The sequence below is a fragment of the Limanda limanda genome, chromosome 7 (assembly GCF_963576545.1).
Source record: "Limanda limanda chromosome 7, fLimLim1.1, whole genome shotgun sequence".
NCBI lineage: Eukaryota > Metazoa > Chordata > Actinopteri > Pleuronectiformes > Pleuronectidae > Limanda > Limanda limanda.
The window spans coordinates 25,816,922-25,843,287 of record NC_083642.1 but is presented as its reverse complement, the minus strand read 5'-3'; the positions used below and the strand labels follow the sequence as shown (position 1 = coordinate 25,843,287).

The 26,366-nt window shown below is 43.6% G+C and overlaps 1 protein-coding gene across 2 annotated transcripts; it reads right to left on the bottom strand.

Annotated features, from left to right (window-relative positions):
* Window positions 1-4,643: 4,643 nt before the first annotated feature.
* On the bottom strand, window positions 4,644-25,171 carry wu:fa11c10 (protein FAM110A). 2 transcript variants are annotated; one of them, XM_061074481.1, is made up of 4 exons: window positions 25,103-25,171; window positions 24,341-24,466; window positions 7,435-7,845; window positions 4,644-7,095 (listed from the first exon to the last, which is right to left on the bottom strand). In XM_061074481.1, the coding sequence occupies exon 4, from the start codon at window positions 7,083-7,085 to the stop codon at window positions 5,682-5,684; it is 1,404 nt and encodes a 467-aa protein (XP_060930464.1). In that variant the 5' UTR covers window positions 7,086-7,095; window positions 7,435-7,845; window positions 24,341-24,466; window positions 25,103-25,171; the 3' UTR covers window positions 4,644-5,681. The 2 variants fall into 2 exon arrangements, with proteins under 2 accessions (XP_060930464.1, XP_060930465.1); XM_061074482.1 differs by lacking the exons at window positions 24,341-24,466; window positions 25,103-25,171 and adding an exon at window positions 17,149-17,250.
* Between the last annotated feature and the right edge of the window lie 1,195 nt (window positions 25,172-26,366).

Genomic DNA, 26,366 nt, shown 5'->3' with positions numbered 1-26,366 from the left:
TACCGAAGTTTACTTTTAATATGTCAGCACTATAAAGACTCCAGTCTGCTAAAATGTTATCATTTCCCTGTGGTGTCCCACAGCCGGGTGGTTAAGACACGTATTATCTCACATAGCCAGAGTAAGCGCAGTGAAGAGAGGTCTGCTGTGACCGTCATCATTCTGCTGTAGGGGAACAAAACTCTCTGGCTTGCTTGTATTTCTTTAAACCAATCACAATCCTCACCATTAAACCAAGGATGCAGAGATGTTACCCCTGCAAAATAGTGTCAAGGGGAACACATAGTGGTGAAACATTTGCACCTCATCAAAACTGGTCATTTTCAGCTCAAAGGTCATTGTTGTTGTTTCCTGTGTGAAGGGCAGTTTAAATGGGGACAGCCTTCCCTTATGGAAGAGGGTCATGTGATAGGAGCCTGATGAATCACATAGTGACCGAAAAGACGCAATCAGCAAGCGGTGCCGAGTGTCTATGTCATGTTTCCAAACAACTCTGTTTCTACCCCCCCAGACTGAAACCCCTGCTGCACCTGGCTGTTCCACCTCTAGCCTGCATATGTGGAGGATTTGTTGCCTTTGTGAACGAGTGCAGAGAACTTCCTGCTGCGTCGTGCATGTGTGAAAGGAAAACTCAGAGTAAACTCCAGACCCAATTCTCAGGACTCTACCCTCAGGTTGGGTCGGAAATGGCCTTAAACCAGGGCCGGCCCTGGCAATGTAGGCGCCCTAGGCGGGGTTTCAGAATGGCGCCCCCCCCAACATACACGGGCAAATTGTCATGCATCCCCAAGAACTTTTGGACTGTATACAGATGCACACACAGGCAGACAAAATTGTAAGCTATAAAAAATAATAAAAATATATAATAAAAATATAAAAAAGTCTGAACTCAGCTGTACTGACAGCATATCATGTCATGTCGACAAAAATAAACATTAATGATGAAATGGGGTGATTCTACCTCTATATTGTTCTTTCTTCTCCTCCCCTACTTTGCTGCGCTTTCTGAATCGTGCACCTGATAATTTAATCCTTTTTTGACTCATCTTCAACTCTTACCACAGTCTAACACGCCTCCCCACACACACACACAAGAGAGTATGTGCTTGTGTGTTTCTGTCTGTTTAGACACAACTGACAAATGTGTGGATTAAGCAGTGTTTGGCAAGTTACTGAAAATTAGTAATTAGTAACAGTTACTAGTCACTTCTTTTAAAAGTAATTGATTTACCCCACCAGTTACTGTATATCAAAAGTAATTAGTTACTAGGGAAAGTAACTTTTAAGTTACCTTTATGTCTGCTTTTTAAATGTAATGAATATGAACAGTACTAAACAGTCAAACACAATACATATATTTTTTAGACCTATTTATTGTAATCAACAGGGCAACAGGCCCATTTGTGGGTCATTTGGTACCGGGCCGCACAGAAAGAATAAATATTTTACATGTTTTCTGTTTTATCTATTATCCGGTAGTTTTTCAAAATAAAACCGTTTTATTTTGAAAAATTACCGGATACTCTGCGTTATGACTCATGCTTTATGCATGTCAAGACGCTCGTCTCGGTCACGTCACTTTTTCGCTGACCACAAACCAGCACGGTATTTGTCGGACCCATTTGTCAACAAACCAGGTGAATCCAGCAGGTCTGTTTAAGAAAAAGATCAGCTGCCCGAGATCACAAATGACGGCGGCCCTTAAAGTATGTTTGAGAAAACAACTCTGCCGGTGTCCTGGATTAAAGTCACGGCAGAATACCCTGAGATCGCCACAACAGCACTTACAACACTGTTGCCATTTCCGACATCATATCTGTAATGACATGATAGATCGTTTGAAATATATCAATTTTCAGTGTGTTTTCCAGCCCGATTTGCTCGCAGCGAGCGAAAAAAATAGAACAGACCCCGGAACCCTCGCTGCAGATCGCGAGCCAGCCGCGGCTCTTCCCGCAGCTTCCCGGCACAACGCTGCCGGTGCGAACAGCCCAATTATTTAACATGGGCGCGGAAAGGAAGCGGACAGCTTTCGTGGCGCCTCGCTGCGCTTCTATCTCCGGTGCGTCCCCGGGTTTAGAAGATGATGTTGTGATGTGAATGTTTTGGTTTATATTGCATGTGTCACGTCATGATAAATCAGTCCCTTGTGCCGCCCTCTCGGCATTTTGCGCCCTAGGCAACCGCCTACTTCGCCTATGCCAGGAGCCGCCCCTGCCTTAAACCTTCTGTCTCTGACAGCACTGTCAACTTTTCAATGTAAAATAATAAATCACAAGTTTCTCCTATCTCTGTTTGGATTTTATTTAAATGCATTTTGCTTAAAACATAGCTCCTCATTTAAACATTGCTAATTATAATTATAAAATTTAAAACATTTAAAACAAATCTTTTGTAGTTTTAAAATAAACATAAATTAGTGTATGACAATACAGTATCATCGATTTTATTTGGACAGAGGACATTTGTATTGAATTTATTTGCTCCGATCTGAGACTCTAGAGACATTAGAGTTGAGTTACTCTACCATGTCTCATTTCCACTCTCTCTCTTCTCTCCATTCCCATCTCCCTCACTGGTTTCCGGTCTCGTCCTCTCCCAGTCCTTTAAGCTTCTGTTTGTGGAGCTCTCCTCGTCTCCCTCTCCCTTCTGTGTTGCTGGCTGTTAATCAGAGGAGCCTGGAAGATCAGGTGGCTGCTGTCGTAATGCCCAGCACCAGGCTGCAGGCAGCAATATTTATCACTTTCAACGGCACGCTCTCCACCACTCCACCACTCCACCACACATCTCCAATCCTCCAGCCACCCACATGCTCAAAGCCATTGGATTGCGAGAGCGGTAAATCACGGCCACATCCTGGAGGAGATGGTGTTTGCAGTGTTGTTGTGATGTGAAGGGACTGAGACGCCTGACGAGCGAGTGGTCCTGAAGGAGCCACAGTCCAGCTGTGTGTGGAACTCAGACACTATGAGCTGATTGATGCTGGGAGTGTGGTTTAGTTCTGGAGTGCTCATATGATGAGACACATCAAACAAGTTGTATCATGGGAAATGTAGGATGCAGGGTTTCCTGCCTCTGCTGCTTTGATTTAGTCCGGAGGTTTTCAAAGTAGAATGCAGGCCTCCGCAGGGTGACTGCTGGTAAATTATTATACACAAAAAAAATTGTATTTGTTATGGCATTATTCTATTAAAGGGAGATCACACAGAAACACATTAAATGTAAGTGATCTGGTCAAAATGATGCTTCAGAAGTCGTTTTTTTTGTTTTTTTCCCACACACCTAAAAATTGCATTAGGACAGATTTGTATGTATCTGGTGCCGTCTGAAATAACGTCAAACACTCATATTAGGGTCTGTGTTCATCATCATGATCCCTTGGGGGCCGATTTTTCCCCGAGCTTTGTCTGAGGGGAGGCCCACAGTCTCAGACTTTGAAAACTCTTGATCAACATTCTTCTCTTGCTTCATTTTAACAATAGCTGGCGTACCATTTTATCACCATCAACTTCATCACCTGTATCTGTTGATCTGTGTAAGCTGTAAACCAAAAGGAATTAAAACTCATTGTGGACTATATTTTGATACTGCGTTTAGTGGAGTATGCATCTAGAGCCTCTTCATATTTCCATGATTGTGCTCACAGTGCTGTGAATGGATACATTTATAGTGCAGACCCCTTTCACACTCACTCATTTTACACTGTGTCCCTCCTACAGAGCATTTTATTGGGCGGCTGCTCTCTTAAAAGAGGGTCCAGAGCTCTGCAACAGGGTGGGGTCATCACAGCAGCCCACCAGACTGCAGTCTGAGCACACAGTAAAACAACACTTTCTTGGGAAAGACTTAATGAATGAGTGCAAGTGCAAGACTAGAGCGAGAGATTGTGTGTGTGTGTCCACATTCTTCTGTCTCAGATGATGTAGAACACAGTCAAAGTAAACAATGACCATGCAGGAGAGCAAGGAGAAAAGTGCTCTGCGTCAATTATTGATGCTGAAATGAGATTCGATGGGCCGAACACCTGCCAGCGCGGAACTGGACCTGCACCAGATTGCAGATTATCAACCGAGGTCTCGGCAGCCGCGCTTCACATGATCCTAAAGCACTGAGGAAACCAGAGGAGCAGCATATCATATTTAAAGTCATCGTCAAAGAAGAAAAACAGTGATCGTACTTGAACATTTTTTATTAACTGTTTAGAATACAACCATGGTAAAGCATTTTCTTCACTTGTAGACTCTTTGGGCATCCAGTGCCAGATTCAACAGCACACTTCATCGCTGCTGTCGCTGTTCTCCACCGCTCTGCTCCGGCTGCCGCTGTACGCTGCAGGTACGGAGAAGGAAAGGCTAAAAGCAGCTGGAGGCCGAGGGTGGAGAGCTCGCACAGGGGAGACAGACCTCCTCTCTTGCTCCCACCACGACAAACAGGAAGTCAAATAAACACACTACAGTCTCACTCTCTGTAGTGCTCCCCACGGAGCAGCAGGGAACTTGTTACACGTAGCATTCCCTTGTTTACAACATTCACACTTGTGACTGGTGCCTGTATTAGCTTGTGTTTCAATGTGATCCTAAATAAACTTCTCTGTAGATTTCATCGGATTGCACTTAAGAGCACAAAAAGACTGTACGCAGTCGTCCAATAATTAAAAATATGTTTAATTTACATTTTTCAAATAAATATTGGTCCATTTTCATTAGTATGCCAAGTACATCTTCCTGAGACACTTTCAGAACAACAGACATGTTTATACACCATAGGTATATTCTTCTTTTAATCCATGAGCATTTTCTTCAGTCTTCCTTTTAGCCATCCTTTGATTATTTCTCTGGAGGCAAAAAAACTGTTCATGCTTCACTTACTTCAACCATCCAATTATGAGATCATCATATGACTTGCTCTCTCATCCGTGCTAAGACATACAGTACGCAGTAAACTGATTATTCTGGCTGCACCAGCGCAGCTTCATCCGAAACACAAAACTATTTTTTCTGATTTTTCTAGAGAAATGTTATCGTCAAATATACAGATTCCACGAACTGCAGCTGCTCATGTTTACTGTAAATGACCTGAATGTACATCTGTGCCGTGGGCTGACCACCGGTGTGAGAGCAATACATGTGCTTCCGTTGAGATGACTGACCCTAAAGTAAATTGTGAACAAATGTTTCACTCACATGCGGACAAATGTTTTTATAATAATAACAGTCTAACAGCCAAAATGGTTTTTAAAAAATACAAATGTGTTTATGGAAGCTTTTCTTGTGACGTTTCACAGTATCAACGTGGTTCTCTTCCTGGCTCGCTGGACACTCACCACACTGTGTGTGTGTGTGGCTAATTTCCAGTTTATCTTTGTGCTGCCAAGCTGTCTGCTACACACACACGCACGCATACACACAAACACACACACATTAAGTACCTTTACATGAGGAACAATTGCAAACATCACCTGGCTTCATCCTCACCATCATCATTTATACCAGTCTATTATTGCTTTCGTATACCAGTATTGCTTTACAAGATCAAGTGAAGGAAAAAGGAAATGTACGGTCCATGGAGTCTTGCAGGGAGGCAGTCCTGACTTGCAGCCCAGATAAAAAGACGTGTGTGTACGTATAAAAAGTTCTGCTTCCCTGTTTGTTTATTTCAAGTTCCTTCAAGTCCTCGTTAGTCTATACGTTGGAAACAGCGTTGTTAGTGTCTCGGGCCTGACGGATGCCATATAGCCACTTGATGACTCGCGCGTTCCTCTCAATGACGGAGATGCCGTACGGGACCCGTTCATTGGCCCTGGCGGCCCCGTCCTCCTCGCCCTCGTCCTCCCTCACCCGCTCGGCCTCCTCTCCGCACTCCGAGCTGGGCGTGCTGACGCTGCGGAGCTTGGAGATGGAAATAATGTCCGAGTTGGCTCTTGTGAAGCGCTCCACTCCGCCCATCACCTCCACCTCTTCCGGGTCCAGCCCGCAGTAGTTGAAGAATCGCTCGAGGTCGGCTGTGGCACGGGAATAACGGTCGCTCAGGTCCGATTTGGAGCGGTGCAAGGACGGGTGCTTGCGGGCCGACCCCTTGGAGCTGGCGTTTGATATACGGGTGAAAGCGGGCGAGGCTGGCGGGATCATGCCCGCTCTAACCAGCATGGGACTGGGTGGCAGATAGGCGGGAGGGGAGGGCAGAGTTTGTGAGGGGGTGCTCTGCTGAGATTGAGGTTGGGGTTGGTTGTGAGTAGGTGGAGGCGGGGGTGGAACTTGGGGGTGCGCAACTTGACCTTGTGGAGTCTGTCTGGGCCTGATCTGCAGCATGGCCCTCAGGGGCTTCCTTATCACTGCCTGAGGCCGGACGTCCACCCTGCGGACTGTCACTGAGTTCGGGGAGCTGTAGGGCACAGGGAGCCCGACGCGTGGCGCTCGTGCTGGAACCGGGGGTGGACGTCGGGTGAGTTCTGCTGGAGGGGCACGGAGGTTGTTACTGAGTGGTGAGGAGGTGCAGGAGGAGTTGGATGAAGAGTTGGTGTTGGCGTTGTTCACAGGTTTCAGGTTGTTCAGGAGCCTGTTGCTCCTCTCCTGTTCTGCTGACAGGCTGCTGCCGATGCTCTTAGCTCCTGATGAAGGAGATGATGAGGAGGGGGAGGTAGAGGAAGAGGACTGGGAACTGGGCAATGGTCCGTCACATACATCATTGATTAGATTATTCAGAATATCCAAGTTAAGAGCAGGTCCTCTCCTCCCTCCTGGTCCCTCTCTTCCTCCTCTGTTTTCCACATCCACTGGGCAGCGGGGGAACTTGCGGGCTGGAGGAGTGCTGATCTGACACTGGAACATCATCCCCGGAGGGACCAGGGGCTTGCGGATGATTGGTGGTTTAATAGGAGCCTGACGTGTGAGGGCCACCTGCTGACTCTTGACGTACTTTGCCTTGTCGGCCTCCAGGCGCTCCACCGCACTCAGTTTACGGGCCCCGGGCTCAGCCTGGCGACGGAAGTAATCCGGGCCCTTGTTAAGTATCCTGAAGGGCATGGCGGAGGTGAAGGGAACTCCGGCTAAGCGGCCGTCTGAAGGCCGCAGCGTTTCAACTGGCATGCTGGAGGATCTGACGGAGAGAAAGGAACGATTTTCAGTCAAAATGTCTTTAAAATGAATCACAAGGAAGAGAAAAGCTGAGATTATGAGCTGTGGGAAGGAAGAGGAGAATGATTAGTGTGTTAAATGTAAACTGAAGTGTTTTCTAGCTTAAATGTGACAACCAGAATGTAGTAAACATGAGGTGTGTGATGATCTAATGGTCCACGAACATCCTTTTAGAGCTCCCACATGTCCTCTCTAAGCTTAAGAAAAGAGCTCTTTTGTACTCTCCCTTTTCTTCCCACTCTCCTCCCCCTCCTCCGAGCCTTGCACCCTCACTCCTAGAGACCCCCTTTAACTTCCTTACCCGGTCAATGTGCTGCTGCTGCTGCTGCTGCTGTTCTCACTTATCTCTTTTTCTTCCTCCTTTCTTCTCCGTTAACCCTCCTTTTTCCAAGTCCGGGCTCAGTGAGAGGCTACTTGTGGGACAGGGTCAGTCGGGGTGAAATTCCACATCGGGTCCGGCCAGACCACTCTGTTAGCTCAGCGGTGACCCAGAAGGGGGTTAGGCTGTGGGTCGGGGTCAGCCCCAGTACAGCTGATCTGATGGGAGCTCTTTATCTCCAAAACAGGTCTGGTAGATCAGCCAGCAAGGATCCCGGCAACACGACAGCCTTTATGATCCCCGTCACAATGTCTGTTCAGCCTCCGTCTGTCCGTCCAGCTGTGGTCAGGCACAAAAAGCCAGCTGGTAGCTCAGCAGCAGAGCCTCACAGTCCTGTAGAGAGTTCAAAACAGATGGAAGTCCAAGTAAGATATCGGTAGAACTCTCCTGTCGTCCGCCTCTCAAGAACAAAAACATCCACTCACACTGAAACACACACACACTCCCTCTCTCACACACACTCTCACACACACACACACTATCCTGTGGATGACAGACGGACTCTCTTCAACACTGAAGTGGAGCAGACGGGACAGGCTTTAATATCCAGTCTGGCTCCTCCCAGCCGGCCAATCGCACGTCAGGCCAGGAGCCTCAGTGGGGCACGGGGGGCGGGGTGGGAGGCGGGGAGGTGTGCAGGCATTGGTCCGCCTCGAAAGGGATTCTGACCAATCGGACCCCTCCCCCCTCTGAGCGGAACAAAACACTGAGGCAGGGTTTTCATTCAAATGAAAAATTCTTTGAAAGGGAGAAAGGGGGTAGAGAAAGGGAGGGGGGGGGGGCAACGGGCAAAACAGCTGCAATATTTTACATTGAGTTGCATCAAGCGCAGCAGGGTGATGTGAAAACACAGAGAAAAACACTGAAAGCCTCCGCAACTGGTCACCCTGTGGAGCTCTTTGTCTCATCACAGAGGAGACAAAGTGTGAACAACCAGATTATGTTATTCACAGTCCTCCTTAGCTTTAATTTGGAAATTCAGCTTTCAGTTGGTGCTTGACATGCAATGATTACAGTAACTAAACCTAAACAAAGAAGAAGAGAGTGTTTTTTTCCCCCTCCCCTGTTTCGACATCTTCATGGCACCATGTTTTCAAACTAAAATGATCTCTCTCCAGATTGCTCCAATAACAAATTTTCTCCTCCACACTTAAACAGTTGTATTACTGTAAAATTTAGAATTTTACTGCACAACAATGTAAACAAATATAACAAAATCAGCCAAGCTTGCATGTGATTATCCATGTTGTGTTCTACACTGGTAGCTGAGGGTAATGCCAGTTGCTTTCTTTTTGAAAGGGTAATGTGAAAAGAGCGTGACGAATTTGCGAAGGCTATGTTGCAACCGAAAAAGACGCAATCAGCAAGCGGTAGCAAGTCTCCATGTCATTGTTTCCAAACATCTCTGTTTCTCTCTGCTCAGACTAAAACACATCCCCAGAGTTTTAAAACTAAAAAGGGGCCGGCCTTGTTTCCAAACTGCTCAGTTTTAACAGCTCTAAAACCCAAATGAAAATCTAACAGTGTGGATGTAGCCTTAGCACCAATTGAGTCAGTTTTAGGAGTTCAAAGCGCTGCCGATGAAAACAATGTTCGTCTATATTCGAGCTCTGATCTCCCAGAAAAACAATTCTCTCCATCTGCTCCCGACACCCCCCCTCCCTTTCTTTATAGTTTACAACATTACACTCCAGGGTTACATCACACAGTCAGTGCGCCCCGTTTCTCTCCCCCCTCCTCACCTCCACCTCTAACGAATGTATCCACACATTTTTAATTAGTCTTTTTATAGCAGTGTTCCTTCCCTGCCTCCCTCAACATGTGATCCTGTTTTCACTACATCTCCTTCCCTCTCCCATCTCTGAGCAGCAGACCAGCAGCAGATAGAGCAAAAGCAACCATGACAGCTTACGGTTGGACACACACACACACACACACACACACACACACACACACACACACACACACACACACACACACACACACACACACACACACACACACACACACACACACACACACACACACACACACACACACACACACACACACACACACACACACACACACACACACACACACACACACTTTCAGGTACTTCAAGAGCCTAAATCAGCGCAGACATAGTCACACACTGTACTTTCATCTTTACCATGTGACAAACCAAAGGAGGGTTAAAAATAGTTCAGCTTAAATTAAAACACATTTGCATCACAGAAAATAATGATTCCCAAACCTCATGCCACCTAGAGCCTTTAGGCAAAGCCCTGGGGAATACATTTAGGCAGAGGAGCAAAAAAAGGAAAAAGAAAAAAAATACTATTATGGAAACATTTTTCGCAGAAGAAAGAGAATGCTCAAAGTGAGAAGAAATGTTCTCATCTTATGGGCAAATAAAGGAGCGTGTGTTTCATGAGTTTCAGTCAGAGGAAGAAAGATTCCCAGATGAGACTCACAGGAGATGATGACAATCCATGTCTGAACTTTTGAGATATGGCTGATGACACACACACATGCCTGTAGTTAGTTATAAAGCGTACTCTGTGGATGATAATCAATGCACAGAAGCAGGGGTATGTATTTTACTAGTCACAATCTGGTTCCTTAATGACCCACAATGCAACTCGACTGTTGGCATGGAATCCAGCCCAGAGAATATGTGAGTACAGGTATAACCTATTTATGAGTGGAGCATGCAGGCAGCTGTATGGTTACATGCCACATAACCACCACATCCACAGTCTGATGGAGGGTGTGTGCGTTTGTTTGTATGTATGTATGTATGTATGTATGTATGTATGTATGTATGTATGTATGTATGTATGTATGTATGTATGTATGTATGTATGTATGTATGTATGTATGTATGTATGTATGTATGTATGTATGTATGTATGTATGTATGTATGTATGTATGTATGTATGTATGTATGTATACACGCACACATTGCCAGTACATTTAGAATCCTATGCCTTTAAGACATATATGTTCATTTGTGTTTACATTTCCCATGTTAGAAGTGCTCAAATGCTTTTCTTGAAAATCACAAGGACCTTCTTGGAAATGAGGAAAAACGGCCTCACCAGAAAAAAAGGCCTTGTGCCCAGCTACTCTCTTCACCAGCTTCAATGCAGTAGCTACAGGTAATTATAGAAATGGTTGTATACATTAAATGTCCATTCATAGAAACACATCCTAGAGAATGACTTTACCAGAAATGGTGAAGACAAACTGTCTGGTCTCAGAAACCTCAGCTACCTCAGGTTCCGTACGCTTTGGCCTTGTCATTACCCGTACAAAGGCCTCTGCTGAAAAAACACATCTTTTTAGTCCAGATTTAGAGTCTCTTCATGTCCACAAACAGTCTCTAAGAACACCCAATGGTTGGACTTTGTCATTTGTTTCCAGCTCTTACTATCACACAATCATCAGTCTGGCTCAGTGCCTAACTCCACTGCCGGATTAAAGAAGGAATAACAATGCTTTTATCGAATTTCTGACAGGTCAAAAAACCCACAGACATCTGACTTTATACTGAATTGAATGGATACAATCGGCAGTGATGAAAAAATGACACACTGGATGAACACGCTATTGTTTCAACGAGGAGAGAGATCCTCAGTTGTTGGTATATTTGTGATGTCAAACATGATGCACCTGGGAAGACAAACCTGAAGGACTAGCTCCTACACTGGCAATGGGAAAGTGGGTTTATTCAAACACCCACCAAAGTTTTGGTGTAAAAGAGTTATGGCAATCTGGATAACATGAGAGATCTTGAACTACAAAGAATATTTATTGTAGATATGTTTTTTTATTGCTTATCTAGAAAAAAAGGACTTAAAAGGGTCCAGGCAAAGCTGCTAAATAAACTTGGGAGAATGTCAATGAAAACCCAGTCCTCCTTCAAAGCTCGATATTGAGAGGAGCCATCTACACACTGGCCTAGATAGTCCCTGGTCCAACAAGACTGCAGCTACTATCGTTTATTTCCTTAGCCTTCAGGTTCAGACAGCTACAAGCCATGACTGCTGTGGGGCTTATATGTGTATTACACCTCTGGCTGCCACAGAAAAACATTCAAATTGGTCAAGCATGGGTCCATTCATGTATGTTGATGTTTCGATGAGTTTGCAGTAACTTCTCAGGGAAACAAAAACATCCCCTGAGCCTGCCTTGTTCGTCTTGTTTTTCTAACTTTCCGTCTCTTATTTTCCATACATGTTCTGTTCTGCAGCTACACAAACAGCTGATGTCTCCAAAAGCCACGAGATTACCACAGGCACCGACCACAGTGACAGACCACGGAATGACATTCTCTATTGCATGATGGAAACTTGCTCGGTTCGATTATCATAAAACTATTCTAACCGCTGGGCTGAATCTGACTGCATTTACATTTGGCTTTCCAACCGCCATATTAGTGGGTAATGATGTCTGCAGCATGTGTGTGTGCGTGTGTGTGTGAATGAGAGAATTGAGGTTTTATAGTGTTTGAGAGGTTGAGTAGCATATAAGCAAGAGACAAAAAAGAATAGAGGTGAGGGTAGAAGTGTGTACGTTTTTACTCTATGTTAGAACGGATGGTGAGGGAAGCTCTAGATGTAAGGAAGAGATGACTAGCACTTAACCATAACTGAATGAGCATGGTCATCTACCAATCAGCCTGCATAACATTAATTATAGGGAGAGCCTGTGACTGGGAGCCATTGACTCACCAATATTTTCTACCACTTAGTAACTGAGTGATGGAATAAATAGCAAACATCAGCATGTGAGGAAGTGGATTTCAGGAGGAGAGAGGAAGAAGAACCGCCAGGACATGTCTGATCGTTTTTATACACCCAAAACAGGAAGACACAGCACTGTGAGGGTCCAAACATTGTTCAACATGAACATGGTGCATTTGTATGTGCTCTGTGACGCCAGCTGGCTTGTCCTATCGCTGTGGCCTTGGTCCCAGCGGACGTTTACCCCAGACTGTGTAGAAAACAAGAGATACTCTGCCTAAAACGATGTCACTTCACTCTCTCCTCGGAAGTCTGGTTGAGCTTAAAGAAAATATACTGATCTTGGGCTTTGTTCAAATAGCTGCTTGTTGCATTGGATGGAAACTACTTGAGGAGAGTTATTGAATGTGGCAATGGACTTTCTCTGGAGAGATGCATGCTTTCCCTTTAAGTATGATAGAAGAGAATAACACACTAGTCAGACAGTGTTGTTCAGGATAGGTCTACACCAAGACATTTTCTTTTTAGAATTTCAACCTGGAAAAACGTTTAGCTCTGTATCAGATATAATCCCTGCCTGTGATAACACACCTATAGACATGTCACATGACAGTGCAAACAGGGACTGGATTGTCGACTGCAGTTGGTTCCTTAGTTGCAGAAAATACTATGAGGAACAGTAATAGTGAAAAGCAAGAGCAGGGATTTCTTTGCTTGGACCGACGATGAGGTTACTGACAGTCTGACAGTGTAAGCAATGCTTATAGTTCATAATCAATGTTGTATTCATCACTGATATTTGAGTCATGACGGAGAAGACCCAATCAGGAAGAAAATGTAGGCGAATGCAACCCCAGAGGTTTAAATAAAACTAGGACAGTTTTTTTTTGGAGCTTAAGAACTCCAGAGTTGTGTGAACACAGCAAAAGTAAGTGGTATCATGGTGGGTATTGCCTCAGGGACACACAGTTGAGTACAACTTTTAGAAGAATGCAAAACATCAATACAAAGGAAATTGAGAAAAATATTTTAATAAACATGCAGTTATATCCGGCCTTCACAGGGTGAATAACAATCTTTATAGTGCTGGAGAGTATTCAGTATGTTGCTCTGGAAAAAAGTGAAGGTCGGTGCTAAAAAAGTATATTCAATCTGTCAATGTCTGAGAAAGATCCGTGTTTCATTAACACCTGGAAGAGTCACCTTCACCCCAAGCAGAGGGACAAAGACCAGTGGGGACTTTGTGGCTAGTAAGTCAGCGTTTCGTTTTCTACTGGAGGGATGAGCAGGAAGCAGTGACGCATTGCACAACAGGAAACGTGTGAGAGCGACAGAAAAACAAACAAACGTGCTCAGCTGGAGTGTTTGCCTCTGACTGTGTGTGTGTGTGTCTGTGTGACTAGCAGGGTAAACCTGTCTTTATGGTGACCTCTGCTCATCTATTTCTGGGCGCTTGGACTTGCCTCTTTGCCAATGATCATAATAGCCATTCATAGAGCCATGCTGCTACACCTTAGTTCTCATTATCACTTTACCTAGAAAGAAAACATTAAGTAAAGAAAAGATGGCATGTGCAATCGTAACAAAATGAAGGTCCCTTTCGTTGCTTTCTTTTCTCATTGTTACTGTTTGAACACTTCACGCTTGATTCGACTGAAGCATCTTCATTGAGGCTTCTGGTTGAATAACAATCCAACCTCATTTGCTTGTATACCCAGCTTGTGTGAGTCAGATTATGTGTGTGGGACACAAGCCTCGGCCCATCACCCCACTGGAACACCCCTGTTCAGTTTTTAAGTCAATAAAATCTCAACAGAAGGGTTCAAAAGGTTATCAGCCACTCCCCCTCAGGACTGATTTAGGGAGCTCCAAAGACAGCTAATGAAGACAGAGAGACAAGCACCAGAGCACAGACGTCACACGATTCAACCTTTAAAGGGCCCATATTTTACACCTATCTGGGATATATTGTGAGGTTCTGGTTCCCCTAAGATATATCAGTGGTTTAAAGTAAAAAAAACAAAAACTGCTGCAATATGTTTGTTCTAGTTTTAGCAGGACAGTCGGCTAGAGTTACAGTACAGAGTTTCACAACGGTGTTTCCCAATAGAGTTTCAATACGTAGTAACATAGACGCTAGCTCTGACACTGACCACAAATCTATAATTTAGTAAACTATACCACAGACCATTCCCCACAACTGACTCTCAACACCTCTCTTTCTCCACCTGCACAAGAATCATGTCAAACAGTACAGACAGTCTATGGATCAGAGCCACAAAAGCAGAGTTGAGTGCTCCAAAAAAATAAAATAATAAACGTTGCAGGAGGGTTTGGCCGGTGGTAGAACATATGGTAAAGAATTACAGATTAATCTGGAAGGAGGTAGGAGCTGCTGTAACAACTTAACATCTGGATATGAAATGACCTATATATGGATATGAGATTTTGGTCGTATTGCAGAGACCCACACAAAGTGCTGTGCACTTGTCAGCTCTGGTCACGCTGCTCATTTCGTACAGAAAACAGCTCTTGGCCGCAGGAGAACTCGACTGACATGCATGACTGAAGTGTCTGGACTAGAGGGGTTATGCAACCGTTATGTGCACTAGGGTCCAGTCGACTGCAAAAACAACCATTCAACCATAAGCAGGCAGTTATTATAGCATCTAGCTCCATCTTTGTGTGCCATCCCCCACCCTCCATCTTTTGCTGCACTCTTCCACCCCCTCCTCCAACTCGCTGCCCATCACTGTCTGTGTCTGTGGCCTCAGGAAACTCACACATCCATGCACAATTACACCCAAGGGTGGGATGGGGAGGGGACAAATGAAATCCTGTCTCATGTGCATGTGCATCTGTGCATCCATGAATGTCAGCATCCTCTGTTTCTCTGTGTGTGAGGCATGAACAGAGATTTGACTGAGGAGGTAATCAGTGGAGAGCAGGTGGCCGAGTCGTCCCTCAGGAGAACTGAGCCCAGCGGTTAAGGAAACACATATTATAACATCTGCCATGTGCCCATGTCAGCCAAATAGAAAAAATGACAAAATCCATTTGCAACATTGACAAGATTGTAAAAGTAGCACATCACCATCAGTGGATAATTTATTGATAGACAAGCAGAGAACTTCCTACTCTTTCCAGTGACATGTAGATCCTTGAGCGTATTCGTTTTGAAAGACCCTGTAGAAAATATTTCAAGTGTATTTAAGATTTTTCTCAAATTAAAAGATTATTCTTTTACAAAATGATAACATAAAGTTTAACTTTTTTTAAATGGTACATATTGATGATCTGAGGTTCTAATTGAGGAAATCTACTTGTGCCTGTTTTATTTCACAAATAACAAGTAAAGGATGTTGGCTGGCAATTTTTTTCCCTGTACAGGATAACTAGCATGACACCTTACAAGCTCCAAGATTTACAGTGCCCGTAGAGGTTCTGACATCGCTGAGCCTCTGGAGGGAGATACACCTCTGACCCAGCAAAGAATTTCTGCTGATTATGTGTAGCTATGTGATGATACTCTCCAAAGGGATCTGCAGGTGTGAAAAGAGATCTATGTTTGAATATGTTGGATCAGTAGTTGGCCCATACACACACACACACACACACACACTCACACGCACACACAAAGATCCACTAATGCATGACGCAGACATCTCCACAGTCATACAAAAAGATTGACTACTGCATGACGTACACATCTCCACAGTCATATGAACACGTAAGCTGCTCTATGCTTCAACACTGAAGCCTGAAGGCAAACATTCATGTACGGAGATAAAGCCCCCCCACCCCTCAACGTGGTGATGAATACATTCCAGAGGCATGCAGGCGTGGATGCAATCACATACTCCTGCCCTCTACCATGGCTGCTGTCCCCTGCCCCCCCACCCCCACCCCACACACAAACATGCACACACACTTGTGGCAGGGAGAGTGGTCACTGTGGAGTCGCCTCCGTGGCTAGGCCGCACTGTTGGCTTGGATACAGGGAGTGTTTTACTTAGTTACTTACTTACTTACTTACTTACTACACGCAAATACACACACACACACAGTTGGTTGCACTCACAAGTACAAACACAGTAACACATATGACTCATTCTTCAACAATTAACCCTTTATAAACCCTGAGGAGCTGCACACTGACAGAGGGGTGCTGCTGATAGTCTAAAAAAAGTGAGTTTCTGTTTGTTTTAGCCAAAAGCCTGAGGTGATATGAACTGAGACATACAGGCTTAAAAACACAATTGAAATGTCACATGTCATCAGACTTTTTGTTAAATCTTTGACCCCCATTAACACGTGTCTGTCTGATAGTGTGAAATACACGATAACTCCCTGAAACACTTTTTGTGCTGGAAATAAAATGTCAATCCTAAAGTTATATAAGAAACAATACATGCACTCTGACAGCCTGCCACACAGCCTCTTACCCCGTTTCAGCTGATGGATTGAAAATAGTCCAGGAGCAGTTGTGGCAAATGTTAAAATCATGACCAGTATTTTTAGATTTGGCATACCATGTCAAGGACAAGGAAGCACAGGCAGAGACACAGAAATGGACAATAGCTGCCTCCGTTATAATCCAACTTTTCAGTGGCTTTGTATCAATTCAACAAGTGTCACACAGAGGACGTAATGCTCGTCCTCTTGCTATCATCCTCAACCTATGAACTGATAAAAAGGCAACACAAGGGAACAAAAGAGTAAACCCCCTGGACAAATACTGACAAAGATAATAAAGTCAAAACAGCACTCTCAAGTGTAAAGTCTGATGTTGCTGTCAGAGCAAGGAGCCCTCCTACCTTTTTAAGAAAACAGACACAACCTGAAGTCTACACAGTTCAGAAACGGTGATCGGGTTAAACAAGAGTGAAGGTAACGTTTACTTACGTGATGTGTGCAGGCTGTAAGATCCCTAAACCGAGTCTCTGGAGCACAGGACTGAAAGGAGCGGGAAGGATTCTGTGGTACAAGCCCCTGTATGTGTGGTGAGCTCTTGCGTTTGAGCGAGCTAAACAAACACTAACCTGAGCGTCTCCCAGCTCCTTAGTCTAATATGCTCCCCTCCCTCTCCTCCCACTGCTGAGGAGGACTCCACCCCCCTCTGCAGGAAGAGAGTTGGGAGAACAGGAAGCAGGAGTCTTTTCTCGATAATCACATGACCTTCTCAACTCTTTCATTACGCCTTCTTTCTTATGAAGTTCCATTGCCAGAAGCTGTGCCAGTGGCACAAGCAATTCAGGAAATGCACCGAGATTTTTTTAAAGCCACCTGATGTACTCAATCAAGGGTAGGGTTGGTAAATTGGTTCTGAAACACTAAAATATTTTTCACATCCTGAAAGCCATCAATACATAAAGTGATCTAAAAAAGAAAAAGAAAAAATGGTGCTGTCTGTGGCCCTCGCAGGACTGTAATAAACACGATCAATCACTTAATTTGGCTGGCCTTCCTTTATGACACTAACCGACTTGCCTGCCTGTGTTCTCACTGCACATGATCGGTAAGATGTACACCAGTGAGGCAGAGACAATAGCCAGAAGTTAGAGTCATGGAAAAGTCGGCTTCTGTCAGTTGTCAGTCAGTTCACATTAATGTGTTTTGGGGGTAAAGCTTTGTTGAGAGGGCAGAGAGGGTGGGATGTGTCAGTTGCAGTTTTCAAAGTGGGGCCTGCCCTTGCTAACTTATCAAGGATTACCAACCCTAGCTTTAAACAGTGTTTTGGGTATTGTTAGGATTTTTTCACTGACTAAGTTCTATCAGCATCAGTAATACACACTGTGCCTTTCCTCCCAAGGCTGAGTTTGCAAAACAAATATTATGTCTTAATCCAAAAACACTGCGGCTACAAATACTGAAAACATCAAATGAATCCTTCTTCTTCCATGTGGCATTTTTCTGGCAAATAACCGTTTTCAAAAATGCTGTTCTCATGTTTGACACTACTTCCTATGAATACAGCATGACGAGACGTAAAGAGCAGCAATGATTGGAAGATTATGTTGATTGAACTGAAATACAAAACAAACTATTTTGTTTTGTATTGCAGGAATTTCCAGCATTTAATTGTTTTCCTTGATAGTAAAAGTTATTATGTGTAAGTTGTAGACTGTCGATACTGAAAATTAATGTTACTCACAGGAAAACATATTGCCTTATGAGATTTTACAGCTGTGATTGAGTATATACACAATATCAGAAAGAAGAAAGACAGAGTTTGACTATTTAGGTGGGTTTACACACTCCTTGACACTGATGGTTTTCTACAAACAATAGATAAGTAACATTAAACTCCCACCTCATTATCATTCATTGTAATGGGTGCTCTGCATTTTTCATAATAGGAGTGCCAATGCAGGAGGCCCCATAAACCAACACAAGGTCGCCTGGAATTTTGGAATGTTTTTTAACTGAACTTAACTTTTGCCATAACACAGTACAACATCATGCCGCAGCAGGAGAAGGTAGATACATGCTGATAACTGTTCAGGTGGGTTCACCTTCTCCTATAAGACTATATCAGCAAATACACGTGTCTGCATTCCTATCAGTGCTTTACCTCACGCCCTGCACACAGAGGCTCAGCTACCCTTCCTCCTTGTGTGCAAACACAGACAGCCGTGCTTATTTAAAGCAGTCTGCAAGGGCGGAGTGCACCAAACCAACTTGTGGCGTGCACACACACAACGCACACGTGTAGACAAATCGGCCATTGAAATCCGTCACCACAGCCACATTCTAGAGACTAACACAAACACATGCAGTGGTCAGTCATTATCCGGAGGCAGCAGCAGGGAGCGGACTTCCACTGTGCCCCTCACTGTGGAGGAAAAGCAAGTGGATGCTCTCAACTCCAAACCACACAGCAGGGGTAATAGGATAAGACAACAAATAATTCAGCTGGGTCAACAAACTCCAACACCTTCTCTACCTCCACTTCTTTCCTTCCTTCCTTCCTTAACGTCCTTCCTTCGAGAGACTAGGCCTGGCTGACAATCAGCTTTTTGTTCCTCCTCTCAGATCTCTTTTTTCCCCACCTTTTGTGTCATTCCTCTCTTCAGCTTCCTCCCGTCTAGCTCAATCTTATGAAAGCTACACCATCTCTGTGCCAGGGGGAAATACTTTCAGCATAATACCCTGTGAGCATCCCAGCCGCCCCTCTGGCAGAGGTAACGCACCCCCATGAGAACACACACCGTCTCTCAGAGACACAGAGGAGACAGGTGGATTAAGAGTATTAGTGAATGTGGTGCTTTATCATTTGGCCAAATACTCTATGATCTATGATGCACACTCACATGTTGGTTCACCTACACAATGATGAGTCTATGCAGACAACCCACTGGATGATTACTAACCACACACCATTAGCTCTCTTCAGATTTCTCATTTTTAATTCATCAGCTAGTAATGTCTTTTTATAGTGGCCTCTAAAAGTAGATGAGGTGTAAAGTTACTGCAGCTCTAGCTCCTTTCTCTCACACCAAAAATCACAAGCTGCGTCACTTGTTGCAGCCCCACACACACACACACACACACGCGCACGCACACATTCTACTAATGCAGGGACTTATATCTCACATTACTGCTGAGATTCCACCCTGGTACGCCCAGGCACGCCATGTCTCCGTCACCCTGCGACCCGGTTTGGTGCAGATACTCAACGGCACCGCACTGGAACCAGTCTCCTGAGAAAGTCAGGCTGAGCAGAGCAAGAACGATCTGGAGCAGCGAGTATGAACTTCACAAAACTTCTCAAACAGTAATGACACAGGTGACAAGCACAAGCTGTTGAGCTTTGGTCTTAACACTTATTTGCTCAGATTAGCAATTGGTGTCTTGGGAGTACCTCCCCAGAGATAACAGGCGACCGTTAAAATTCAAATTTCTAGAGGGACTTGTTATCAGGCCTGGTTGCAGTGACTCAGTGTATGTTGACATTTAAATACTCAATCATGCTGCAAACAAACCAAGCTTGTTTGAACTTTACCGGTTCTTAAGGCGGCACGTGACAAGTTGGATACTGGATACTGCCAGTAAGGTGAAATGATTTTTTCCCACACGTGTTGTATTTGTCTGGATATCCTCCTTTTCTATTCAAAGTCTTTCTGCACAACAGGGACACACAAACTGGTATTAAAACCTGTTTGTATGAGCTCTCTGGTTAGAAAGCTGGTGGGTCAGGTCAGGTGTAGGGGAGCAGGGTAAAGGTTACCCAGAAGCATGTTGCTAAATAGCGACCTCTAAATAGCCAGAGGTGCTGACAGCCGAAGGGTATAGTCTCTGTCACGTGTACCGAGGAGGCATGGGCATATGGGCAAGAAAAAAAGCCAAGGAGGGAAAGATGAAAAGAAGGTCGGCATCCAAACTGCTGTCGTTTGTCTTAGAGGGATGGAGCAGATGGTTGACAGGGAGATCCTCCAAAAATACACGAGCAACACACCCATGCTCTTCCCACACACACACCGAGTGGGTGTGTACTGATTCATGAAAACCGATGAACACTCATTGTGACGTATCAAACACAGACTTGCAACCTCATCAAATTGGATACTGTATTTGTGTCAGTGTTGACTCAGTCTTAAGTGTCTGGTTCCCAGCCTCTGTCCCAATTATGATTTCTGACTCAATCTTCACTTGGACTGTTGGCACACGAAGCCACACACAGGTAATACTTCACCAGCCAGACACACACAAATCACATGATGCATTTTCAAAAGTGTTTTCTTCATGTGGAGGCCAGATCAGCTGTGAGCTGTATTAAAAACAGAAAGAGATGAAGTGCATCATGCAAGATCCTCCTCTCTACATTACCTTGGCCGAGCACATCACTGTCAGTTTGTCTCTGGCTCAGAACTTCAACCAGTAACACAAGACCAGTTGCTCGCATGTGAGGAATCTGCATGCACTTCCTCAGCTGCTGACCTCCAGTGGAGTTCAGTAGAAACAGAACTTGACGGGACAAGGAGTCACACTGACCTCAGGGGAGGACACGTGACTGCTACTGTCTAGGATATTTGAGTCAAAGAGGGTTTAAGCATTGTTATACTGTCTGCATCCGTACACATGAAAGGGTCCACGAGAGCACTCCTGATGAAATGTTGTACTGATACAAAAATGGAATGAATTTGACGAGGGACTGTATGAGGAGGTTTTCTGGTACCCTCTCCTCTGCTATTCATCTTTAAAAGAATACAAAGCCAACACCATAGAGAGCAGCTATAGAACATGTCTGTGGTGTCTGCACCTTACCACGCACATGTCCACAATGGAGTATGACTGAGGCCTTAACCCGTCTGAAACTAGAAACGTAAAGGCCACTCTTTAAAAGTGAGGAATCACACTATGGGTTTAATATAAGAGGATGAAACCCTGAAGAATGGAATGCGTCTGTTCTGCATGTGGGTCAAACCTCATCTGCACAATTAGACTATCAGGCTACAGTGTTACAGTTATTTACAGCTGAAGACTCATACTAGCCTCAGATATATATTACCGCATATATTTTTGCACAAAACAAGGCCTGTGGATTTTCATCACTTACACTGTGCATAAGGAAGGCTGTTAGACCCCACGATTGATCGGCCCAATGGGGAATACAACATGTAAGATCACAGTGACCACCATTGGCACGAATCAGAAAGCTAGCCCAAACCAATGGTTTATTATATACATCAAACGACACAATACACAATGTTAAAATCCCAAACTGAGGACCAGCAAAACCAGCAGTCTCCACACTGGAGGCTTCTCTTCTGATCCTGACACACAAGGTTTTAAAGAACCTCAATTCACTGGCCATGTGCACCTCATCGATGACTGATCTTATTGGATAATGAATCAGCTTCACTTGGTCAGAGAATACAACACACACACAAGATCAAAATTAAGAAACACAGGAAACTCCACGAAACAGACAATGAGACAGACACACATACAAGCTTTAAAACGATGTGGTTTCTGACTCAGTCCCTGCAACACAGGGAAAAACACTTGGTGTATTTCTGCAACAAGGGCCGCGTGGTTATTTTTCAGTGGCAACGCTTTAGCCAAACTCTTGAATCTGGGTAACTCGACTGAAACAGCACTCATTGCTTTGCTGCACAGAAAAACATTCTTCTGCAACAATGATGTTGGCTGTAATAATATTACAGGCCACAGTTAGTTGAGCCCAATATGGCCCACACTATTATTTGCTGGCATTCATCAGGATTGATGGTGTGTAGGTTTGGTAGGAAAATGTTTTATTTTGCAGCTAATCACAGGCTTGCTACTTGCATCAGTCTAGAGGAAACAGAACATTGGCTGCAGTGGTAAGTTAGACTATTACTGCAGGATGATGTAACAGACAAGATTAAATGTTCCTGTGTGTTTGTCTGTGTGGCAGCTAAGTCGAGCACAAACTGCAATATTACCACCGCTGACATCAACCATACGTCTTAATTTGAAAGGATTCCCTCAGTTTTTCCCAAGACGGCTCAACTCTCAAGGCCTCACCACCACCGAGATCGAAAAACTGATAATCCAACAAAACAGCATGGACAGTCAGAGAGACACTGTGAGAGCAGACTCATGAACCAAACTTCAAACACGGTGACTGACTAACGAATAGCTTTAGAGTTACTGTACGATTCTCTGCACACATATCAATACAAACATACATCTTATTTTGCTATTACGCTAATGCATTTGGGTTCACCACAAAAACAAAACATTGTTGGAATCGTTATGAAGAAGTGAAAGATAATTTAGACATTAGTGTCAATCATTTGTTAGTTTTAATAACTAAAAGAAGAGATTCGATTTAACTACCTCAATTTTATAAAACAAATGGTTTCACTTTTTGTTTTATCTGAAGTATTTAATGATGACTTTCATATTATTTTTCCCTCCAGCTCTGCAAAGATGCTGATTGAGACAATTTGGGCTCCTGAAAAGACTAAAGGCTCCGTTACTAGTGGAATAGAATCCACCAACATCTTCCAAGTACATTATATAAGCTGGAGCCATTCTCCTGCTTTGATACCACTGATGTAAAAGTACACGTCCCCTGGACAGGACACTGGTGGGCTGCGGTGAGCCCCTGTCTTGTGGTGGGTATGAACTTAAAACCCCCGTAAGCTGCTTTCCAGACACCACCAACCTATGCACTTCCTCCCATTTTATGTCCCCCCTTGTCTTAATGAAGGAAAAAAGTCTGGGCAGATTCTACAAAAGACAAATGTGAAGAACAGTAGACGCTTCTGCGCCACTGCTAAATGCTCCCTGTCATCATGAGCTGTTATTTACGTTTGCTAAGTCATATGGTTTTTCCATTGAAATATAAGAAAGAGATTCAGAGTTACAGCCAGTGTCAGCCGACTGTTTTTCTTGTTTTCCAGAGAGGAATACTTACTCACAGAGGGGCCTATACAAAAAGACCCCTGCTGTGTACACTGACTTTCCTGGGCTGCAGGATGCACATTCCTGGACTGAGAATGATTAAGAAAGAAAATTACACGCTGTAGTGTTTGCTGCTGTTGCCCAAGGTGAACAGTTGTTGCATGCTGGTTACAGTCCTTGGGGAGAATGAGCCAATTATTAAACCAACGTACTTTGGCTAGTCTCCTTTTCCCACGCTGTTGTTTATATCCAGGTATCCAGATTGGCCAGTGCTTTAGCAGAATGTATTTCATGCACGATCAATCAAAAGAAAAGGGGTAATCAACTCAAATTATCAGGGTAGGTTTAGGTCGAAGAAGCTCACCTTTGACCTCTAGATTACCTAGAAGGGAACACACAAGTTTCCTGCAGGATTCAGTCATTTTATCACCCACAGGTCTGAACAGGGTCAAGATTCTATTTTCAATGTGACTCCAGACTCAACTTGCTAATAAAAAGGAAAAGGAAAACCCGGAAAAAAGGTGATTCAACATCACGGCCCTAGCTTCCTGCTCTGACAGAGAAAGAGGAACTGGGTGTAAATACAAATACAGCCAAGCAGTAAGAAGCCTTGTGTGACCTTTAAACCAGACAATACTCATATCCTCTCAGACTCAAGTGGACTTCCTCTTTTTATGCAGCAAGTGTGATATTATGTTACCTCACAGCTCTTCTTGGAATCAGAGGGCCCAGCTAAGACCATCCTGGTTTCCCAACATCACCTCCACAGCACAGTATTCTCTGCAGGTTTCAGAGGAACTAACGTGGTTTCAAGGGAAATTCAGACCTTCAGCAGAAAACAGGATCATGCAAGAGAAGATGAAAAAAGATAAAACTTTATTGAACGGACAGCGTGGATATTCACTTGTTACAGCAGCAGACAGTCAGAACAAGGCTGACAAGAGAATAAAAAAAGGCAATACTTCAAGAAATTGAAATGGACTCATCTATATATATCTATATATAGATATATATAGAAGACAATATATATATACACTATTAGAAGTATATAGGCATGTATGGTATACAAAATTAATAAGAGTATAAGACGCTGTTAGACACACGCACACACAGCTATATAATGTTTATATTAAAATATTTAAAAAAATATATATTATATGGGTATAAATTCCAACAGTTTACAATATGATATGAGTATTAAATGGCATGCAAGTACAAATAAAACACGTGAACTTCTGAATGGATCACACATGTGGAATAATAGAGTTGTTAGATGTTGGTATAAGATAATCTGCAAGAGGACATTTTCATTAGAAGGGACAGTTAAGTGAATCCACTGCTTGCATGGTTTATATCCCTTCCTCATTTAGTTGAACCAGTGATCAGTATGCTGATGTTACAACAATGTCCTCCACCTGTTTATCTCCACCTGAGCACCTTGAGTCTAACCGGAGCTACTCACCAGGGTCCACGGATCTGATCCACTCCAGCACAGACGTGTTGATTTCTCTGATCAGACGTGTGGCGCAGGTACTTGTTAGCAGCTAACGTTAGCAACCAACAGACACAAGGGTCCACTTTCACCCAACTTTCAACGCTGCCGCGGGTCATACCATTCACCAGCTCCCACGAGCACAGTGCAACAGATATGGCGTCGTCATGTCCGCCTCTGAAAAACATATTACAGCCTTTAAACACGACATTAAGTACGATTATTTAACCGTAATTTCAATGGATAAATTAATGAATTTGAAAAACTGGATTATTTTCAGAGACACTCGGCGCACCCCTAAAACACGCCTCCCTTTGGTACGGTCAGGTTTGACCTCATTGGTCGGCCTGGACCATTTAAAAGATTTGGAGGACGCGGCGTGCTCGGTACCTTGGCAACCGCGCGAGAATAAGACGACGGAAATAGAATCTGACAAAACAAAAGCATGGACGTTCAACTTTAGTTCAGTCAGACATGTTCCCTCCTGCTGCTACTGCTGCTACCCTCACTACTGTAACCTATACTAATCTGATAGGGACTGAGTATCTATAATCTATATAACATAATACAATATAATATTTATATTATATTATATAATAATTTAAGATACATACATTCAATGTATAACTGAATAATTAGGCACAATTGAAATACTGACATCCATTCTGCCATATTATAAATCCCATACTGTATTTAATGGACACAACAAGAGATCAGTGTAATACAATTTTATTACTATCATAGAGTTGTGGTGTAGGTCAGGAAAGAACCCATTGAATTATGGCGCTGTTCTAGATCAAAGGGTTGATCCAGGAATTTTAGATCACTTCCTTGAATGTTTTCAGGATCTAGAGAATTTAAATGCATTGTCATGAGGAGACTGTTGTTGAGCCTTACTTTATTGAGTGCCATTTTAGTTATTGATATGATCCTTTCTGAACTTGACATGTATTCAAGTGTTAAGGATATACAAGTACTGAGACTTACTTGTGTTTTTTTCATATTATCATATTATAACAGTAAAGACATCTTTACTGAATGGAGTGTAATTATTGAGTGTAAAGTATGTTGGGCCTTTCAATTCCTTACAATCATCTTTGTAACTACTATAATAAGCCATAATTTCCACCATAATATTCTCATATTTTTAGGGATAGCATGCCTAATCCAAAAAATAAACCGATAAGGAGTCATGCTGATTTATTACAGCATTACTACAGTTCCTCTAATGAGG